The sequence below is a fragment of the Pogona vitticeps genome, chromosome 6 (genome assembly GCF_051106095.1).
Source record: "Pogona vitticeps strain Pit_001003342236 chromosome 6, PviZW2.1, whole genome shotgun sequence".
NCBI classification, from domain to species: domain Eukaryota; kingdom Metazoa; phylum Chordata; class Lepidosauria; order Squamata; family Agamidae; genus Pogona; species Pogona vitticeps.
The window spans coordinates 27,059,669-27,082,386 of record NC_135788.1 but is presented as its reverse complement, the minus strand read 5'-3'; the positions used below and the strand labels follow the sequence as shown (position 1 = coordinate 27,082,386).

The 22,718-nt window shown below is 40.0% G+C and overlaps 2 protein-coding genes across 4 annotated transcripts in view; one reads left to right on the top strand and one right to left on the bottom strand.

The window, feature by feature from the left end:
* Window positions 1-8,909, top strand: part of COL28A1 (collagen type XXVIII alpha 1 chain) — an 81,394-nt gene extending 72,485 nt beyond the window's left edge. The window contains exons 32-35 of the mRNA XM_020781814.3: window positions 4,295-4,849; window positions 5,757-5,929; window positions 6,042-6,294; window positions 7,094-8,909. Of these exons, the coding sequence (XP_020637473.3) occupies window positions 4,295-4,849; window positions 5,757-5,929; window positions 6,042-6,294; window positions 7,094-7,266 (1,154 nt within the window). The 3' untranslated portion in view covers window positions 7,267-8,909. The remainder of the gene's footprint in view (window positions 1-4,294; window positions 4,850-5,756; window positions 5,930-6,041; window positions 6,295-7,093) is intronic.
* A 1,532-nt stretch (window positions 8,910-10,441) lies between these two features.
* C1GALT1 (core 1 synthase, glycoprotein-N-acetylgalactosamine 3-beta-galactosyltransferase 1) lies at window positions 10,442-22,178 on the bottom strand. 3 transcript variants are annotated; one of them, XM_020781828.3, is made up of 4 exons: window positions 22,038-22,178; window positions 18,540-18,781; window positions 15,656-16,323; window positions 10,442-15,268 (listed from the first exon to the last, which is right to left on the bottom strand). In XM_020781828.3, the coding sequence occupies exons 2-4, from the start codon at window positions 18,760-18,762 to the stop codon at window positions 15,044-15,046; spliced, it is 1,116 nt and encodes a 371-aa protein (XP_020637487.1). In that variant the 5' UTR covers window positions 18,763-18,781; window positions 22,038-22,178; the 3' UTR covers window positions 10,442-15,043. The 3 variants fall into 3 exon arrangements, with proteins under 3 accessions (XP_020637487.1, XP_020637495.1, XP_020637501.1); XM_020781836.3 differs by having other exon boundaries at window positions 21,683-22,074; XM_020781842.3 differs by lacking the exon at window positions 22,038-22,178 and adding an exon at window positions 22,005-22,028.
* Window positions 22,179-22,718: the final 540 nt, after the last annotated feature.

Genomic DNA, 22,718 nt, shown 5'->3' with positions numbered 1-22,718 from the left:
GGAGGGACAAGAGGGCCTTCTTAAATGAACAGTGCAAAGACATAGAAGAAAATAATAGAGAGGGAAAAACCAGAGATCTTTTCAAGAAAATCGGAGATATTAAAGGAACATTTTGTGCAAAGATGAACATGATAAAGGACAAAAATGGAAGGGACCTCACAGAAACAGAAGACATCAAGAAGAGGTGGCAAGAATACACAGAGGAATTATATCAGAAAGATTTAGATATCCCAGACAACCCAGATAATGTGGTTGCTGACCTTGAGCCAGACACGCTGTAGAGCAAGTCAAGTGGGCCTGACAAAGCATAGCTAACAACAAGGCCAGTGGAGGTGATGGCATTCCAGCTGAACTATTTAAAATCTTAAAATATGACGCTGTTAAAGTGCTACACTCAATATGTCAGCAAGTTTGGAAAACTCAGCAGTGGCCAGAGGATTAGAAAAGATCAGTCTACATCCCAATCCCAAAGAAGAGCAGTGCCAAAGAATGCTCCAACTACTGTACAATTGCACTCATTTCACACACTAGCACGATTATGCTCAAAATCCTACAAGGTAGGCTTCAGCAGGATGTGGACCAAGAACTCCCAGAAGTACAAGCTGGATTTCAAAGGGGCAGAGGAACTCGAGACCAAATTGCTAACATGCACAGGATTATGGAGAAAGCCAGAGAGTTCCAGAAAAACATCTACTTCTGCTTCATTGACTGCGTAAAAGCCTTTGACTGTGTGGACCTCAGCAAACTAAAGTTCTTAAAGAAATGGGAGTGCCTGTCCACTTTATCTATATTCTGAGATCTATATGTGGGACAGGAAGCAACAGTTAGAACTGGATATGGAGCAACTGATTGGTTCAAAATTTGGAAAGGAGTACAACACGGCTGTATATTGTCTCCCTGCTTATTTAGCTTATATGCAGATTACATCATGCGAAAGGCTGGACCGGATGAATCCCAAACCGGAATTAAGATTGCTGGAAGAAATATCAACAGCCTCAGATATGCCGATGATACCACTCGGATGGTAGAAAGTGAGGAGGAATTAAGGAACCTTGTAATGAGGGTGAAAGAGGAGAGTGCCAAAAATGGTCAAGCTCGACATCAAAAAAACTAAGATAATGGCCATTGGACCCATCACCTCCTGGCAAATCGAAGGGGAAGATATGGAGGCAATGACAGATTTTACTTTCTTGCGTTCCATGATCACTGCAGATGGAGACAGCAGCCACGAAATTAAAAGACGCCTGCTTCTTGGGATGAAAGTGATGACAAACCTAGACAGCATCTTAAAAAGCAGAGACATCACCTTGCCGACAAAGGTCTGCATAGTCAAAGCTATGTTTTTCCAGTAGTGATGTATGGAAGTGAGAGCTGGACCATAAACAAGGCAGACCGCCGGAGAATTGATGCTTGTGAATTGTGGTGCTGGAGGAGGCTCTTGAGAGTCCCCTGGACTGCAAAGAGAACAAACCTATCCATTCTAAAGGAAATCAACCCTGAGTGCTCACTGGAAGGACAGATCCTGAAGCTCAGGCTCCAGTACTTTGGCCATCTCATGAGAAGACTCCCTGGAAAAGACCCTGCTCTTGGGAAAGTGTTAAGGCAAGAGGAGAAGGGGACGACAGAAGATGAGATGGCTGGACAGTGTCATTGAAGCTACCAACATGAATTTGACCCATCTCTGGGAGACAGTGGAAGACAGGAGGGCCTGGCGTACTCTGGTCCATGGGGTCGCGAACAGTCAGACGCGACTTAACGACTAAAGAACAACAAAGCAGCATGTTGGGCTCAAGCACATGAGTGGAGGGTCGAGGTTTGCTAGTACTGCCCCAAAACAACTTGACTGAAGGGCTTGCAGTTTAAGAAGATGGCCCCATACCACATGCAGACCCCTAATTCCACTCTCTTCACACTTCAAGCACAACATTGTAAACTAGTTGTTGCAAGAGTGTGTGTGGAATCTTTCATGCAGATACCTTTGCATCCCACACATTATCATCATTTTTATGATTTGGCACTTTGTGCACTATATGCAGTTTACTGCATGACTAATTATACAGGCCCACCTTCATCAAAGACGGCTGAGTAATGAATAGGAACAGAGATCTGAGACTCTTTCTCATTTGTCAGGAAGAGGGAGGTTATAAGGTTTCCTGTGTGTTGCTTAGTTATATGTTGCCCTGTTTTGTGCTCTTTCCTCCAGCTCAGAGAGTGAAATATGTGGGAAACTCTGAACGATAGCTCGAGTAGACTTGGTGTGTTCCTTTATGTATGCATTTCTGTGCATTGTGGGGAATAGCACAAAAAAGCAAAAATAGCCCCAAACATGCATGAAATCACTCTTAGGAGAATCATTCTTTTAAATATTGATGTTATTCTAAATAGCCTTGCCATGTTGTTCCACTTGGGCTGCCATCCAATATGCCATGAGTACAAAATATTTCCTTCCTTTAAGCTTGTACTAGGTCACTTGTTCCCAGTGGGGTGTAGTGGATAAAGTGAGGGTCTAAGCACTCAGGAGACCTGGGTTTGAATCCTCGCTTGGCCATGGAAGCTCCCTTGGGACAGTGGTACTATTGGTAAAACCACTCCTTAAATCTCTGACTTACCTTGAAAACCCTTTTAGGGTCAGTATAAGTCGGATGCGACTTGATGGCACACAACACACACACACACACACACACACACACACACACACACATGCACACACACACACCCTAGGTCATGTATGCACTGAAAAAATAAGGAATACATAACCAAAAAAGAGGAGGGGGAAAAGGTACCATTTTAAATATAAATTACTATATGCAATTATGAGGTAAACAGGCAATTTAATTATAAGAGCATAGAAAGTCCTCTCTTCTCTCTCTCTCTCTCTCTGATTACCAGAATTACTGGCTAAGAGCAGTAGTCCAAAGGTTAGTAGTTTAGTAGTTTCTAACCTCAGATTATTACAGTACAGTGGTGCCTCGCTTAACGACGGTAATCCGTTCCAGGAAAATCACTGTTAAGTGAAAACATCATAAAGCGAAATTAAAAAACCCATTGAAACGCATTGAAAACCGTTCAATGCGTTCCAATGGGATAAAAACTTACCATCCAGTGAAGATCCCCCATATGGCAGCCATTTTCGGTACCTGTATAGTGAGGAATCCGTCCCTAAGCACAACGGGGAGCCATTTTAAGCACCCGGTGGCCATTTTGAAAACCCGACGATCAGCTGTTTTTGATCGTTGTAACGTGAAAATCGGTTCCCGAAGCAGGGAACCGATCATAGCTAAGCAAAATTCCCCCATTTAGACCATCATTTTGCGATCGCAATTGCGATTGCAAAAACATCGTCGTAAAGCGGATTCATCATAATGCGTGGCAATCGTTAAGCGAGGCACCACTGTAATTGAAATTCAGTGTACTTGTTGCTCCTATACTTGCCCTGTTATTGCTGCCACCGAAATGGCACCTCATGTTTCTGCTTTCCTTTCCTTTGTTCCCTTGCTTCTATCCTTCCTTCCTTAAGACCATACAGCTCTGGGTCAGCCATCTATGCCATAGAAAGCCACTGCAGTTGCTACTAAAATTTGGAGTGAACTCCATTGTTGGCAAATCTGTGGTGCAGTCCCCGGTGGGATCTGAGTGAGTCCAGTGCAGCCCTCCAATCCTCTGAAATTCCACCTTAACCCTAAACATTTGGAAGAACCTTTCAGACTGTTGGAGAATACCCACCCAGAGGCACTGGAACAAATTGACTGTGGATTTCAGTACTTTGAGACTTGAAGTGATCATCTGAGCACACTTTTCCCTTTCTAAAGGAATTATGTTCGTGCTTGTGTTTATTCAAGAAATACCGTTGAGACAGGAAAGGTAATAGAAGTCCTAGTTCTAGCTCACTAAGTTGGAAAGGTCAGGAGCTGTGGCTGCCCCTTTCATCTTTAGAGAACATAGGCAAGATGTCTCCTCAGCGGGACAAGAGAAGGGTATGTGAAGGAAGTGACACCAGCAACCCTACAAACCGTAATCTAAGGCCAAAGGAAGATCAGAATAGATCACAGCAGGTAAAGGGCAATCTAGGAAACATGAGGACATCCACTCTCTCTGGTCTTCCCAATTCAAAGACATGCATCTTCTTAAGCATAAGCTGAGTGGTATCCAGTCACTTCCAGCACAGAGAAACTGGACTAGGGAGCTGGCATCATAAGAGAAGGTAGACAAACTTCCCATAAGGAATTGGGAATGGGAAGCACATTGTGGTGCATGTGAAGTCCTTTCTGTAAAACTCCCTCCCATTTTCTTTCAGGTTGTGGTGTTAAATGCAAAGAAAATCCTTTGGAACTCGTATTTGTAATTGACAGCTCTGAAAGCGTTGGGCCTGAGAATTTTGATAGGATCAAAAGGTTTGTGAAAACAGTGATCGATGCTGTCACAGTTAGCCAGGCGACTGCCCGTGTGGGCATCATCAACTTCAGTCTCCGAGTAGAGCTGGTGTCCACTTTGCAGCAGTTCTCTAACAAAGAAAGCTTGAAAGGTGCCATTGATGCTATGCAGTACCTTGGGGAAGGCACATACACTGCTACAGCGATCAACGAAGCCGTCCAGATATTCAGGTCTGCCCGAACAGGGGTTAGAAAAGTGGCTATTGTAATAACAGATGGGCAAGCAGACCGTCGTGATCCCTATACATTGGAAGTTGTAGTGAAGGAGGCCCATGGCCTCAACATAGAAATGTTCGTAATCGGGGTGGTTCAGAAGACGGATCCTAATTTTGAGAATTTTCGGAAAGAAATGGATGTCATTGCTACAGACCCAGACAGTGAGCACGTCTACCAGATAGATGATTTCATGACTCTGCAAGGTAAGATTAAGCTGCCTCTCTCATGTTCTCTCTGTTTCTAATTTTCTGGAATATTAATATTAAAGAAATAATGTAAATAGTCATCTAATCTTTTGCATGAATCTAAATTACACTGTAATATTTGTACGTGTACATCTATTTAGTATACTATGACTATGAAGTTATGAAATTATTTCATTGCAGATAGGCGGGATATAAATAAAATAAATAAATAAATATTATGATATAACTATTAGGATACTGTATATTACTTAGTTGTTTTCTCAGGATATCCCTGCGGCCAGATCACCCAGCAGAGTCAACTCACAGGAAATCTACTAGCCTCTAGGAAATCGTGGGGAGAATTCCTGAAAGAGTGCATGAATTGTAAATGCTGAATCTGTGAAGGAACTAGCATTCATCCACAGGAAGGACCAAATCCTGTACAAGAATTGCCAAATTCTGCACAGGATTCAGAAATTCTTATGCAGGAATAATGAATTCTTGTACAGGGTTTGGATTGCAAGAAACAAAAAGGGGAAATAAATAAAAACCTTGTTGTAGGGATGTTGAGAAATCCTATCTGGCCAAGGAAAGTCTTGTTATGATTTCTCTGCATGATGCAATGAAAAAGAATTGCAGAGAACACAACATGTAATAATTATTTGTCACATTCCTCAGTATCAGAAGTCCAAGGGGTAGTAGAAAATGAGTGCTGGGTGGCTTCTGGACCTTTCACAGTTGACATAGCTGGGTTAACCACTGAACTCAATAAACTAAATGTATGTCTTCACATAATGCAGTTTCTTCTGTAACTATCAAAATTACTTTTATAAATATCTGTCCTTACATATAAAACTAGCCCTTCCCTTATGTTTCTCTGTACACATTCTAATGTAACAGTTATGTCATCCTGTGATTATTTCAGCTCTCGAGGATAAGATCTTCAAACAAATTTGTGAGGATGATTTCAGCTCCTATATCAGCCACGTGCTTAGTTCAGCCCTTTCTCCTGGATCTGAAAGAAGAATAGAACGTACAGGCCAGTTTGAAGTAGTTGCAACTCCAAAGCCAGAATCTGAACCAGACTTGATTGATCCTGTAAGTATTCCTGAAAAATGACATTTTAATGAGAAGGGGAGACCCATAGCAAAGTGGTTGAGCACAGCTTACTTAGTTGTACCACTGAAATGTTGCCTTATTTTTCTGATAGTTACACCGTCCTGGGATGCCCAGTGAGAGAGCAGGACCACACCCTGACTGGGATCGCTTTGTTACTACAGCTCCTTCTAAGCCTACCCCTGATAGTCGCAGACGACCAGTGATTCCTCCGGCTTATGGTAGACGAGAGTCTTTGGAATCCAGCACTTCCATTCCAGAGACGTCTTTTGCATCTAATTTAACTAGGCATGCACCACCAGACCTACAAGTTGTAGATACTCATAGAACAATGGATGTTGCCACAGGTATGAATGGGTTCTAATGCTAGGAGGAAAGACAGAAAGAGTTTTGAGTTTCTGTAGATCTAAAACTGATTCCTAAAATGTCAGATATTTGGGTAAAAGGGTATATCAGCTTCTGCTATATGTATATCTAAAACTGTAGTATGCAGGTGATAAACATACATTTGTTGTTGTAGTAACAAAAGACATGCTATGTTGAGCCTGGAAGTAGTATTTATCCTATGGACAGGTGGTTTGTAGCATTTAGATGCTTAAAAGAAAAATAACTTATGAATTTTAGTTACTTTTGAGAAATAGGAAAGTAAATTGTTGCTTTCAAATTTTCTACTATGGTAATAATTAACTACTTCTTGGAGATAAGAACTATAAATAACTGTTTTTTTAATGGCTTCCCAGTTCTGTGCTATGTAATTTTCAGCACATACACTGGTCTTCAGTGTAGACAGGAAGAGACCATCTTGAGCTAACACTGATATCCATACGTACACATATACTAAGAACTGTGGAAATCTACAAGTGTGGATTCAGACAAATGTATGTATATCATTGACTGCAGTGACCTGTACTATTGGGACATGTCTTGGCTCGTAGGTTAACAGGACTCTTGGCTCTCTTATTCTGCTTTTGTTCAGAGATTCCTTTCAGAAACATGCTTCCTACCCACAACCTTTGTGGGCTGCACCCCAGAAGTAAAATATCTTCTTATACTGGGGTGGAGAATCAATGATTCTCCAGATATAATTCAGCACATCTCAGCAGAATGGAGAAAAAAACCAAAACCTTGTCTTGTCTTCATTTTCAGATACTAAGTGCCTGGAACCAATTAAAACTGGAGAATGTCGCAATTATCAAGTGAAGTGGTATTATGCCAAGGATGCTAATTCATGTGCTAGGTTTTGGTATAGTGGCTGTGACGGCAACCAAAATAGGTTTGATACAGAAGAGGAATGCCAAAGGGCTTGTGTCCGTGGCTAAGCAAGTACATCAGGATAATAGTACAGCTTCTATCTTCTTGTTAAAAAAATACTTTTTAAAACAACAACAACATATACTGTATGTGTTTTGCTTTTGTGACTTTGCAAATGATTCTGCCTTATGTAAGTTTTAATAGTTCTAAATACAGTATTATTTCTTGTTTAAAATACTTAGAATGCTCCATTTCTCAGAGTCGTTCAGGACTATTTTATTTGAAGGACAGCATAAAGGAATCAACACAGAGATCCGTATATTTCCTTATTGCCCGAGTGCTCAAATGCAGATCATTTATCTACTCTTCTTACATAAGAATTTTGTACTGTATTATGTTTTTCTCTTACAGAGAACTCATGTTTTTACAATGAAGCCAAATGTTTCTGGAGGTTGCCTAAGAATACGAAAAGAAACTCCAAATGTATTATTACAAGTGCTATTTCTGTATCAAACTGATAGTTGTTCACAGTGAATCCAACAATAGACTTTACAGGGCAGGAATGACTTGGTGTGGCTCTCCATATGTCCTTGGCCTGGAATTCCCATCAGGCTTAGGGAGCGTAGACAATGGTGCAGTATTATAGGAGCTGTAGTTCAAGAACATGTGGAGGGACCCACTGGCCTGCCCTTTTCATAAAGCATGCTGCCTTCATTGCGATTAGCTTGACAAAAAATACTGGTTATACTTCCATGTTTATTCAGCTTTTCTACTGCCTATGGCAGCATTTCAGGTACATTAACATGTCTAAGGATTTTTATACTTACCTTTATTTTAATATTAATCTGGTCTTTTTTATAATTTGGGAATGAAAACATTTTGCAGCATGGAATAGGGTAAATGACACCTCAAACTGGTAGAACCCATCCAAGCACCAAATGTGGTGGGGAGCCTGTTTGATGGGAACTTTGTACATAGATTCCGTAATCACCAGTACTGATACCTAGGTGGGTATACATTCAACCATGTCTAATTTAAATTAGACTGTGCCCCACCAGATGTTACGGGACTGAAATTCTGATCAATCTTATCCAGCACAGGCAAAAGTAAAAATATAAAAAGAAATGATTATCATCACATACTTTGACAGATGTAGTTGGACTACAACTTCCATCTTTTCTTACTATTAGTTCTGCTGTTTAGTGATAATAGGTGCTAAGGTCAAACAACAGCTAATGAGGCATTGTGGTGCATCTGAAATTAAATACATAATTTGCTTCTTCAGTGCATTTACAGGAGCTGAGAACCAGCTGTAGTTGCAGACAATTAGCCACACAGAAAAACCACTGGCCCTGGATATGCTCACATCAAGAGAATTGCCCAGCTTGTCCATTGAGGCTTAGATGCCTTACCTAGGTTGACTACTTGCAAGCAGGACTCTGCGGGCAGATCAAGAGCAGCATTTAGGGATACATGTTAAAGCATATTCTATACATTCTTCTAACTCAGGGCTCTGGTACAAAAAGAATTATGTTAACAGAAGATAGGGAAATGTCATTGTCAGTTATAAGGGAGCGTAACAAGGAAAAGCACTGAAAGATGTACATAGATGTATTTTTTTCATACTGTTTTCCTTTCAAACTTTCTTACACAAAGGTACTGTACTACCCAAAATTGATGGACAATTATTAAATTGATCATGTGAACAAAACAAGGCATGCATGTTGCCTTTATTTGACAACATTTGTGTAAATCTTATTTGTAAAAGTCAATGTTTACAAAGCCTTCTAGATGTTCAGATGATATTCCCATCATCTTTGGTCAAGACCGCAAATGGGTAGCAATAATGAGAGCTATACTTCAAATATCTGGTGGTCAACAGGTTTAGCAAGGTTGCTCTAATGAGGCAATCTAGGAAATTGTTGTGAATGTCTAGCAGGCAGCATTTTGTGAAGGGATGTTGCAACTGAATGTTTTTCTTTGTTCTGTTTTTTTAAAAATATTGAACAAAGCAGCATTCTTCTGGATTGTGTAAGTGACAAATGGGAAAAAACTGCAAAATGAGCAAGACAGGTGAGAACCAATCTGGAACAGTGGACAGAGTGTTGGACTAGAACACCTTGCTTCAAATCCCCAACTGGCTATGACAGGGGTGGGCAATTAATTTCTATAAGGGGGGCACATGAAAAATCTGAACTGTGTTCAGGGGTCGAACCAACTTTACTTAAAAAAATGAAACAGTGATGTTATGTTTTTATTTTAAACTTGTTAATCTTCACAAATACTAAAGAGGTTTTTTTGCAGTATGTTAAAGATAAGCAACTGATCAACTTTAGACAAAAAGCTATAAATGGTTTTGTTGTTCAAAACTGTACGCGGGCCGGACAGCAGCAGCTCGCGGGCCGTATGTGGCCCTCGGGCCGGACTTTGCCCAAGTCTGGGCTATGGGAACTCATGGGGGACGGCAATAGTAAACCACTCCTCAGACATCTCAAAATCCTAGCAGCATTTTCGTAAGTCAGAAATGACATGCCAGCACATAACAAAAAAGATGGGTACTGGGGAGTGTAAGAGTGGGATTATGGTATTTCTTAGACCATGTATAAAAGGGTAGAATCGTAATTACTATTTAATAGACCCTAAGTAAAATAGAGTGATATTGAAAGAAGTAGCTGTGTCAGTTTGTCTCATGGTCTTAGCAAGAGACAAGGGGAAAAAGACAAAATATTGTAGCACTTTAGAGATTAACAGATTTACATATGTCTGTGTGGGCTTTCAATCAAAATCTGTTACTTTCGAAAGTGCTACAGTAGTTTGCTTTCCTTCACTCCTGAAATTCACAAGGTACAGCTGCACATGTTTGTGTTCTGTGCCATCAAGTTAGAACTGACAGAGTGACCCTAACAGGGCTTACAAGTGAGATATTTAAGGAGTGGTTTTTCCACTCGCTCAGTAAGTTTCCATGGCTGAGTGGGGATTTGAACCCTGTTTTCCAGAGTCCTAGTCCGTCACTCTATCCACTACTGCTCATATAATCTTTCACAAAAATAAAGTTAAAGTAACAATAGTTCACCTTCTGATTCAGTGTGGCCATATGGAAATAACATCTAGAAACTGCCAACAAATTTCACAAGTTATTGGGACGCAGTGCTTCATGCCTCAAAAAATCCAATGTACATGTCTAATGCATCCCTGAAAATAAGTCACAACAGAATTAAGAATACATTAAGAGGCACAAGTGGGTTGTTTAATTGTGTAAGTTATTTTTATTTGTACATATCTCATTTAAATTAATTACTAAAACCAGTGAAAGGCACTTCAGAGATGATACAGTATTTCAAAAACATTCATTTGTTGATCATATAAACTAATGTTAACCACTATTTGTGGTCAGAAAGCATTTTCCTGTAATTCCTCATCACTTTGTTTTGACATTATTATACTGCTCAGCAATTTATCCTTTTCAGATGTGTTTCCAGCAAGAATTATATAATATGTTGTGCACAATAAGGTGAAATATTTCCTCAGTTAGTAGGAGACAAAGAAGCTTTACAATCAGCTAAATATGATACTGTTTTAAAATATACAAAGAGCTCAAAGACAGAGCCAGTTTACTTCTTTTCCACAATAAAATCTCATGATAGAAATTCATGATTGCACTTAAATCAAAGGAGAAAAATATTAGGAAAAATAAAAGCAGAACAGAAACAACCTTAGCATATACTACACATGAAATACTTTGAACACTGCTTAAATACACTGATGCTGTAAAATATTCTAAGAAAGGTTTTTAAAAGGGAGCTTACTAAGTGATTACAAATTAAACTAATCTCACAATACCCATGGGAATTTTTTGTCAAGCAGACCAGATAAGCGCATTACATTTTATATAAATTATACAAAGGGTATACAAATCAAGATTAAAGTTCATTGGAGCAACTGATGTCAATCCCATGTACACGTTTTTGCACAGTACTACAAAAGATATCTTGTGCCTTTAGACACAAACATGCTTCTTGGTGATGAAAAATACTCAAGGTTTAAAGGAAACACTAATACACTACTGGTAGAACAAAATCAGGAATGTGGTGAAACTATAAATTGTGTAAAATTTGGCAACCAGATGCTCAGAGTCAACCACTGAGAAATAAAGGTTTAAAGGAAAATTGTATGGGAGAAGTAAACACTTTTTAACTCCAAAGCAGTATTTTTAAAAAACATCCTCTACCTCTTCACAGTAAAGGCACTCTTAGTCTGAAAGGTGTTCAATAGGATTGCACTCCCAATACATAAAGAAACCTCCATGCCCCAGGAATTCCTACTGCAGCCCTCACAAACTGGCAAAGAGCTTTTCTTGAGGGCTAAGGACATGGGAATGGTGTGTCACACAGCAGGGGGAAGGCTATGTCCGGGGAAGAAAATTATAATTTTCTTCCCCAGACATTTTAATTTTAATTTAATTTTAAAAATTTCTTCCTGTAAGGAGTAAAACTGGTGGAAACAGTAACTGCCTTTGGCCAGTGACACGGGGCTTTGTGAAGCGAAGCCAATACTTTCAAAAAAGTCAAATAACAGATACTAACAACAACACTGCAAGCATGTCGATACAATTTGCAAAATCACTCCAACTAAGAAAACTTTAAATATACAAGCAGGGCTTGCAACAAAATGTTTCAGTTTACTACGACCTCCTGAAGTAGACTTCTCCTACTCATGACTGCAGTCTGCTCTTAACAAAAGCTTTGTAATCCTTTTCTTGAGGACCAAAAGAAAGAGGTAGGGGAAAGGACGTCTTTCTTCTTTGTCAAACCACTGAGTCCTTTCAACTGCTGTTGTCAGGTAATAGGAAAGGCCTCTGTCTAAAACCCTGAACTGTTGCCAGTCAGAGCTGACAATATGGAGCTGGAATAGTATGAGCCAGTGTAAAGAAGTTTCCTGATGTACTGGACGTGCAAATTTGCACAACTGAGGTTGCCTGTTCTGAACAAGAACATTTCATACCTTGGCCTTTTTCTCCCTTCTCAATCATACCTCTACAGGGAGGGAAGCTTTTAATTTACAAATAGAAACTCTCACAGCCCTAATATTATCTTGAAAATACATACTATGAGCTCTTAAAGGTATGGGAATGCAAAGTCCCTCTTCTTCTTTACTACTTCCACTTTCTTTGCTGACATCACATTGTTTTAGACCTCAGATATGAGCAAAGGGACTGGTGCTCTTTTTCTGAAGTACTTCAGATGCCTCTAAAATGTCCCCCCTAAGTATGTAAAAGTCACAGCTTTGGGGACATAGCTCCAAACTGACAGGCACCAAACCACAAGATTTTTAAAAAGGACAGTAAGTAATAGCCATCATGATGCCTGAAGGTAAAAAGCCATTAAACAGTTCGTTCTTCTCCCAAATGAGCTGCGCAGCCATTCATTACAACCCTGGCAAATTTATACCAGGTGCTTGAATATATATATTGAGGTAGATAAGGCAGACGGATGCCACTAAAGCTCAAACTAGAAGAAGCAACTAGCAAAAGTTGCAAAATATACTACAGGTGCTTCCAGATGAGGTTTTTATTGCAAGATCACCCCGCTACACTCACTGAATTTCATACAGAGGGAAAGTAGAAAATACTGTCTTCCATTTCTAATTTTCCCATGATTTCCCACACTGCTTCTGTCTCGTTGCTTACAATAGAAAGACTATGAAGGAGGAATGATGGAAATGCTCTACAAGGCATTTTGACTTGTAGTGTTAGAAGCCCTCCATCTCAAAGTACTTTCACTTGACACAGGGTGTCAAGATGTCACATAAGCCTAAATTTAATCTATGAAAGAGCAAAACGATTTAAAATTTATCTTAGAATGCATCTGTCACAAGTGCTTGGGAATCTGGCATTTCTATTACTGCTTCTGCAATTTGCCCCTCATGATTCAGCCAATAGAAAAATAACACACTGACATAAGTTTAATTCTATAGCAAAGCTTGTGCATTGTTCCATTAACTCTGGTTTCCAGAATATCTCCACAGGCCAATTTTATAGCATAAATAAGAGACTATCTAGCCTACTCTTGTGTGAGGTAAATCCTACTGATGCACAACGACATGTTCATATTGTATGGTGCGCCTCATTAGTTAAGAGGAACAATATGAATAAAACAGTATCATACATGCTTGAATGTCTGAGTGGTAGAAACACATGCAACGGTGAAATAAACAGCTTCCTGAGACACTGGATTATTGTCAATGTCCAAGTTAATTTAAAAAGCACATCACAATCACTTCATTAAGTTGGCAAAGATATCTAACCAGTATACACTATCAAATGTATAACCTTAATTTAAACATCAATATGATGAATTCAAGCCCTGGTTGATCACTTTTAGCAGGACTATTATATGAAGAAGTCTGACTTTCAAGATAAGACACAATTTGGTACACAATAAATGGAGAGGGCATCATTAATATCAAATAATCGCACTACAGTTCTTGTTTCAGCACGAAGTATGGACTTCCTTCTTGTGTTCAAAGATAGCTAAATAAGCAAGATAATCAAATATACAGGGAAAGCATGGTTTAACCTAATGAGAAGATGTAAGGATACCGCTCACAAAAAACAGGCATATTTTCAGATAACCTAAGTCATTACAACCATCTAACAATAAATGAAAAGTAGGAAATGTACAAAATACTGGAGAGGCAACAAAGCCTCATATTACCGTTTAACCAATACCCATGCTGATGTAGGTCCAATGTTCTGGTACAGTACTACCTAATTATTAACACAGCAATTCACATTCCAGAGGCAGCATGAGGAAGTTCACTTGTTTAACTTGTCCCTTTAGTGCACACATTGACAACCAGCATCCTGTGAAGCTACACGTAGCCTTTGGCTGCTCTTCAAGTGGACTGCGAAACCTAGGGAGTTCCATCCACTCTCTCCTACAGCTCAGCAACCATTTTATCATGACAAGAGAAACTGTTATCAGGGATTGCCAGGGACTGAGAAAGGTTTTCATGTCCCCTGAACCTGTCCCCTACCCCTATGTTTTTCACTGCTGTTTCTTGGTCAGGATCACTGGGGAAGGGGATGGGTACATGTAAATGCATGCATGCATGGCCCTGACTCACCACCTGGCATCACAGCTAGGCCTAAAAGGATTGCCTACACCAATCTAGTAAGCCTGTACCCATGCCAATAGTAATGAGCTCAAGATTCCTATGTTTAACTTGACCATCTGCCAGTTTTAATGGTACTCTGACTTCCTCTGCAAAAAAGAAATTCATCGGTATGACATGTGGAATTAAAATCCCATAGTTTTGCAAAACAAGATGCAAATCTGAACCTTAGAATCTATCCATGATTACTGACTGACCACTGATTTTTGAAGGACAAAACATTTACCTAACACACATTCATCCTTGAATCTCTATGGCATAAAGTTTTTTCTTAAGTAAACATTCACACTTAAATCTCTTCAGAAAAACATCTGCCAGTTTCTAATGTGCTAAACCTAATTAACTGAAGGTATTGAAGAATGTACATAATAAAAAGGAATAAAATACTGCATAATGTATCAATAAAGACAAAGCATGTGTTTTGATATAAAGTTTGTGTGCATACATGACTGAATCAAAATTAAGGAACGCTTTATGGACTTGGCCTTGCAGTCTCTTGGCATTTGAAATATCCTTCATACCAGCACAATTAGAAAAGAACTTGCAGTAGGCAGCTGCTTAAAGGAACACCTTTAAAAATATGTAGGCATCTCTCTAGCAAATCCATGTAGCCACTGTAAGCTAAATGTGTTCACTATTCCATAAGGCCTGTTCAGTGCACTATAAACAATTTTATTCAGAGGCTTTCAGAGGCTTTTCTCCTTCAGCTTTGGATTTTGCATTATCCTTTGCTGCTTCACTTAGATTTTGTTTTCCTTGACCCTTAAGAGAATCAGGATTGTACCTGAATTGGTAACCATAAGGACGGAGATGATAAATCAAATATTCCAAATGATACATGGTGGCAGCATCAACATAGTGAAAAGAAACTGCCAGATCAGAGCAGCAACCAGGACCCTACCAACAGAAAAGAAAAAGAGAGAGAGAAAAAAAGAGAAGAAAAAACATTATTAAAAGAGAGAAACATCACATGCTGTATTTATTTAAATATTAGCAATGCAAACTTAAACACCACAAAAATGGTTTAGTATTAGGTGCTCTACCTTTATTTATAAAAACAATAGAAATGTGCTGTGTTTTGAAAAGCAGCTTCAGAAATAATGTCCAAATATAAGATGTTATACAGCTATTCTCAAAGTACAGCAGAAAGATGCCAAGACACAAAAGACCTCTGCCTTGAACTCTGAATACCATCTATTACAAGTACAGTTTTGGATTGGATGAATTACTTACTTGACAGGATAAAAGCTATACTGTAAAAATTAAAATTTTAAAAAATCTTACCTCCACAGGAGGATAGTAGTTATAATTCCAGTACCAAAATGTTCTGGGTAGATACCCTTTGATTAAATGATGCTCTGGCACAAATGGATGAAAAGTTTCTTTGCCACTTGTATCCCTAGAATCACCAGCTTCTACACTGATACTCTCCATGCATTTGCCTAACGCCAAGTCTTCAACAGAAGAGCTATGAGTACATTTGTTGTTTTTAAAAGCATCTACAAATCTCTTCAAAGCTTCTTTGCTGAGAACATAGCCTGCACCTCCACTCATGTAGCCCTGCTTCACGAAAGGCTTAAACTTTCTTCCAAAATAAATAGGCTTCTCAGGGCTGTATTTTGAAAGAAGCCACCTCAAATTGTCCAGTGCAACGTAAGTGTCATCATCTGCCTTCATGAACCAGTCTGCTTCATCAAGATGATGATCATGTACATAATGAAAAGCTTTAATTGTTTTCCAGTACAACTGGTCTCGGCCTTCTTTGGTTTCCAGTCCCACTGTTGGAAAATCTTTATTCTCTTCAGAGCTCATAAACAGCATTCTGTTGCAGTGCTGGGCCCAGGTAGCCTTGACATGTTTAGCTTTTGTTTCCAGATTTTGAGGGCCAGTCATCACCCAACAAAGGATCCTTACTTTCTGGTACAGTTCTTCAGCAACATGTTTGTCTTCATCTAAAAGGGGGGGGGGGGTGGAGTGGAAATTCAACATGCCATCAGTATGATGAATCTTCATACAAGTGGAAAGATACAGATACGTACATGATCAGAAAATCAACTTTCATCTCACAATTACAAGAAAGCCTGATAGAGCAGCCTTTACAGTACAGAAAATACACTATTTGCTTTAGTTTCTAAAGGAGTGCAATTCTATAGACAAGAACTCTAGAATCAGGGATTATTTTAGGTCCCCCAGTGTTTCCAGGATGTTGTGTGTAATCCAAAAAACCAAAAAAAGAAAAAAAGAAAAAAAAAGAGAATTTCAAAATATACATAAGTATTAACTAAGGTAAACATAATAAGGACTGTAATTATATGTTAGATGTTTTGGACACCTATTGCCCATATAAAGGTTTTGACTCGAGATGTTTCTTAGACCCATAACCTTCAATTGGATGTTCTGGCTTCTGATTTCCTGCTCCAAGATTTCCTGGATTCATTTTCTTCCCATTAAAACCTCTGCATAATTCCTTTGATACTGCACAAGAATTGATACCATGCCTTGCAGGATTTCTTATGTGCACCTAAATAAATATTACCCTTTGCTTTTTGAGTAGGATTAAGTTTAATAGCCCATGCTGCTTGTTTTTTTTTTTATTGCTCTTGTCAGCTACAGGGTTATATAGGTAAGTTTCAAATGGCTAGGTACAATACCCATCCTGGCAAACACAACCATTTGAAACTTAACAAAGCAAGAACGTGAAATTAACCAAGGCAACACAAGCAGGGCAGAACTGTTCCACTTGATTTTGCATTGGAAACTGGGAAGAAGGGCAAAAAGACCACCACTCAGTATTTCTCTCTGCTGCTCCTCTGGGAAATCTTGAAACTTCTGCGGGCATCCTGGTGTGATTCCCCCACTGGGCTAAGTATGAAAAATTGCAGATATCAAAAAAAATCCTGAAAAAACTAACTGCATCCTTACCCTCTATGTTATAACCTTCCATTTGAATTTAGCAAATATAACAATATAATTAGTTCAATTTTGGCTTTTAAAGCTAACCTAAGTTAGACATTACCATCCTGTTAAACTGGTTTAGAAAAATATTTTGTGTTCATAGATACTACTAAACGAATGTTACAGTCTAAGGAAGGGAATCAGATTGTGAACAACAGTATTAATTTTACAATGACAAACGTCAAGCTAAAAAATTAACAAATAGCACTAAGGTGTAATCCTATAAGCACTCACTTTAATCTATGCCCCATGGAAGACAGGGTGTGATCAGGTATGCATTTGCTACACAATCCGGTCTGATCAACTCCTTTCTCTAGCAACCACATGACATACATGCCATCATGAATTAGCTCACCCTTGATCAATGCCTTCCTGCAACTTTTTGGCTCTCAATCAGGGCCTACTGTCTTTTTTGGTGCAGGTAGGTGTGCTCTGTTTTGGTCCAATTCATGTGTGAAATCACTTGAATCAAACCAAAGTGGATGCCTGGCTGTCCCTTTGCTGAAGCCACTTAACCATCTTAAGAAATGGGAAGCTGCCTGGCTGCTCATCTACAGAATGGAAGGGAAAGGAGGCTAACATATCAGTGGTACTTTGAAAGGACTTTTTAAAAAGCCATTTCAAACTATTGCTGATGCACTGTGTCGGTTAGCAGCAATTCCATGAAATAGAAGGCACTGCCTCCCTTTTGTTACTTAGGTAAGTAGAAAGGAAGCTTTCCATTTCTCAAGATCGTTACCTAGCATAGGCAAAGCATGGAGGGGAGACACATGGGATTTTTGTTTGTTCATTTTTTTCCCTTTCAAGAGAAAGGAGATTGTGCTATATGTGCAGTGTGGTTGATGCATGCATGTGGGTTGCCCCAAATGACATCCCACACCTGTTTAACATTGATCCAGGTTGGGATAATTGGGCCATCTAATCACACCCTTAATAGGAGTTACTTTTCAGTAGACATAAACAGGACTGTAGTGTAAGGCAATGATACTGCACTGCTAACTTCTTAAATGTTAAAGCAAATTGTTTTCTCAATTCCTTACATATGAATTCACAATATTTTATTGTGATGAAACAATCTAAAACAGTTCCATGAACAATCTTACATCATATGCAGGGGAAAATACAGGGAATCCAAGTACAATATATAATAGCAGAGGACTATGAAAAAATCTTGTGGGGGAAGAACCCTGCTACAAACAGCATATAATCATACCTTGATGTTGCCCAGTATCTGCATTGAAATTCATTTGTCCTTTCAGTGGATTACTTTCATCATCATGTGAGTGATGGCCATGAGGATCATTGTAGAGGATGTGAGGTTCAATTTTAATTTGTTCTTCCAATACTAAACTAAAGAGCAGGTAACACAAGAAAAAGCCAATTGCTGATCCAAAACTAAAGGTCAGCAGATTCATTAAGGATTTAGGAAAGGCCATTTCCTGAACGGCTCCTCTTCTGAAAGATAAAAATGAATCATTCTATCTTAAATGACAGGGAACACACACCAAAAATGCAGAATAAAGCTTAGTGACCATATCAAAGTTCTCATTCTTCCATATCACTCTTTTGTGGTTGTATGCCTTAGCGAAGATGTCCCCTAAAAATTTGAAGACATCTGAGATTTTTTTTTAAAAAATAGCAAAATATAAATCTTGGCCATTACATAAGAAATCCTAACTATACGGGAATGACTCATAAGGAAACACCAAATACTAGTTGATGACTGGGGGTTAAAATATTTTATTTATTTTATTTTATTTATTTTATTTATATCCCACCCATCTGGTCTGGTCGACCACTCATTTTACATGGTACAAGGTTAGATAATTCTAAACACAAAGTCTATTTGTATGACTTGAAGTAGAAAACAGTTTTGTTAAAAAAGGCTTTGAAACAAGATGAGACAAAAGTCTAAACAAATAAATATCATAATTTATTTTGTTAAAGTACCATCCATTGACCACAAGGACATAAAAAGTGAGTACTGTATTGCCAATCTATTTTGATAAAAATTCATATCAATGTAGCATGTGTCTTGAAACATCATGCTTAAGTATGGCATAACTGAAGGCTATCATTTGTCAAACACACACACACACACTTATGGGTAGGATGGAATGTTCAGCTACATAAAGAAAACTGCAGCTAACTATCAGTTTACAAAAGCTAAGCTGAATATAACAATGGCATCATGCAGTCAGTTGTTCTGTGACACGTCCTTAATTACGGTAATAATTGCATACTATTATCGATTCTCACAATTATTTAGAAAGCAAATAAAAATGTTGCTTTTCAAAGATGCATTTCAGAACACCCTCCCTTTATAACTATTTTTCTTGTGTTCATATGTTGATTGTGCTTTTGGGTTTGTCATTGCCATCTTGCTGTCATACTATTGTGTGTTGGGAGGGTGGGTGGAATAGGTAGGTAGGTAGAAAAAGAAAGAAAGGAAGGAAAGAAAGAAAGAACACAGATGATTTATGTAAGATCTGTACTGGCTCGATTGAGTTTTCAGTTAGAAAACATCTCTCTTGGGTTTTCACACATTCCATCATGAAGAAAAACATCCAAATGTTTACAATCCATAGAGGAAAATATGGAGCACAGAAGATGACAAATTAGAATGCATCTGTTCATCTGTGATACAAAGCACTGCAGAAAAGTAGAGAAAAAATCTTGCAAAAATTACCCTGTTGCAAAGACAAGAACCAATAATAAAATCTGACAACAGGTACATTTCTGTCTTTCGCACATGGACAGTAGCACTGAGGTGCAAAAACACTTAACAAATAAATAGTTCTATCCATGTTTACACAAAAAGAAGCCCCATTACATTCTGTGGCTCTTATTCTCACAAAAATCTATCTGGGCCTAAAGCGTAACAATAATTCCATAAACCTGAAAGTAAACTTCATTGTGTTCACTAGGGTTAGTCACATGTAAACATTCACAGTACAACCTGTTCAGATTTGTTATAAATCACTGCAGAAAACATTCTCCGATTCCAGGTTGGCAAACTTTTGACCCTGCACTGAAGTGTTTGTCAGTAGCTGTTTTGAACAGACCTCTTTCTTCTCCCTAGAAGAGGGTATCATTGTTCTTCACCTTCCTCCACAGGCTGGCCTTTAAAAACTGTCACCCTTATGCTGCCCCCCATCTCAATCTTATATCTGACCCCCACTAGAGGAAACCTTCCCCAAGATTCTCCAGTTCATTTGATACCCAGCTTCTACCTTTACTGCTTAACCTGGAGCTCAGCTTTGCTAGCCAGCACTACAGCAGGCTGCTTGATCCAAGCAGTTTTCTCTGATTCTAGTAAAAATACAGGGAGGGGGTGGAAAAGAAACAGTTTTAACAGATCCCCATAGGTGTTTTTGAGATGGAGTAAGATCCTTTATCAGCCTCTTTTCTTCTTTTTCATTCAAACCACATATGAACAACACTGTCCCACAGGGGTGTCACTGACTACAGGTTGGATCCAGACTTAATTATACATAGGGATTAAGATTTACACCAGCCTGGCCCAATGTGGGGCCTCCAATGTGCTAGATTATAACCCCAGTAAACCCCTACACCACATGGCTAACGGGGATCATGGGAATTGTAGTAAAAATAACTAGTTATTTGCTTTCTATGTAGGGCTTCCCTCAAGGCTGATCCAGAGATTACAGCAGGTCCAGAATGCAGCAGCCAGACCGGTGGTTAGTGGAAGCAAGGTTAACTGTATCACCCTGGTTCTGGCTCGCCTCCACTGGTTGGTTACCTGTTGTGTCTTGGATCAGGTGCAAGGTTTTGACACTCACGTACAAAGCTCTCTATGTTTCGGGCCCACATTACTTGTCAGAGTGTTTTCCCCCAATGTCATATACCCAACCCACTAGATTATCACAGGCGAGGCTCTTTCAGGTGGCCACCCCAAGGGAGGCCCATAAGCCATCTACTAGACGTAGGGCCTTCCTTGCAGTGGCCCCAACCTTGCAGAACCAGCTTCCGGAGGAGCTTCGCCTCCCTGGGGACATTCAGGAGGCAACTGAAGACGTGGCTTTCCAGGGAGGCTTCCCACGACAACCCTAGCCTTTTGTCCACCACTTTTTGTTCTCCTCCTTTAGCGCCCGCTGGTTTTATTGGTTTGCTGATACACTGGTTTCAAGTAGTTTTAGTTTTTTCTTGTTTTGTTTATTATTGCAAGAGGTCCGAGTAGGGGAGCGGTATGCAAATTTAAGTAATAAATCAATTAATCGTGAGCATCAGGTTAGAGACAAACCAACCTAATGGAGTGAATGGATATTTCACAAAAGCGTCTTACTATAAATTTAAAACGGAATCCTTTTATCTTGGCAAAGCGTTTTCACGTACCAGAGTGAGCTTTTGTAGAATGGCCCATCTACACCTTTCGTGGTTTACAGCAGCACGAAACTGCTCCAGGGGCATCTGAACTGCTCACACCCAGCAAAGTCCCACGGATCTGAATGTATCTTAAGTATAACGAGTAAGCTTCGATGCGACCCAAGCATTTCATTTTCAGCTCAAGCCTTGAAGGTCGGACGGACCTTCTGATATTAGCAATAACTTATATTAGCAGTAAATTCTTATACTAGCAGTCAGGAAGCCTCCTCCTCGTCCTCGAAGCCGGCGCCCGATTCCTCCCCGGGACAACAATCCCTCAGGCCCAGCCTACCTAAGTCTTTGGCAGCTCAGCTTCTTCGCTTACCTTGGCCCGGTCTCGTGTCAGGAAGGTTACGTAGTGGGAGTGGGAGCGGCCGCCAGGCGTCTCTCAGGGGCGCCTCAGCCGCGACAAGGTGGCCGGGGGAGGTGCAAGCGGCGTCCGAAACCGCGGCCCTGTCACTGCCATGGCCGGCGCCTCGCCTTAAAAGCAGGCTGCCTTCGACGCAGTGCCCGGCCAGCCCTCGGGCCGCCCGGCCTGAAAGCGAAAGACAGGCCGGCCCACCTCCAAGCCTCTCATTGGGCCCAAGGCGGCCGCCAGCCGCGGCCGTCGCTTCCCGCCCACCTGATGACAGAGAGGGAGGAGGAGCAGTGGCGGAGGCCGCGGTTATGTCTCTCCTCAGGCGGAGAGAGCGAGAGCGAGAGCGCGGATCTCTCTCACGAGATCCCCCCGATCCGTTCTGAGCGCCAGTTCCCCGTTTGGGGGCCTTCGGCCGGGGAACATGTACTGTTTCCGTCAATGGCGCATATTTCACACAATTGCACGAAGGGAGAAATAACTGGAAGCCCTTTGTAGGAGAGCCCGAGCGGGTTTTCTTTCCTCACAATCAACGTATGTCGTATCGGGAGACTCACTCGTTCTGACTTTAAATAATATCTTAAAGCGGAAGAGCTGAAAGGGACCTTGGGGGTGAGGGTCATCCAGTCCAGCCCATGTGGAGGAGGCACA

What these genes read in the sequence shown, in the direction of transcription:
- C1GALT1 (XM_020781828.3), bottom strand. Translation starts at nt 18,762, where the DNA reads ATGGCCTTTCCTAAATCCTTAATGAATCTGCTGACCTTTAGTTTTGGA. An exon ending in AGATACTGGGCAACATCAAG is followed by an intron (nt 16,324 to 18,539) that starts GTATGATTATAT and finishes CCCCCCTTTTAG; the next exon opens with ATGAAGACAAACATGTTGCT. An exon ending in ACTACTATCCTCCTGTGGAG is followed by an intron (nt 15,269 to 15,655) that starts GTAAGATTTTTT and finishes TTCTGTTGGTAG; the next exon opens with GGTCCTGGTTGCTGCTCTGA.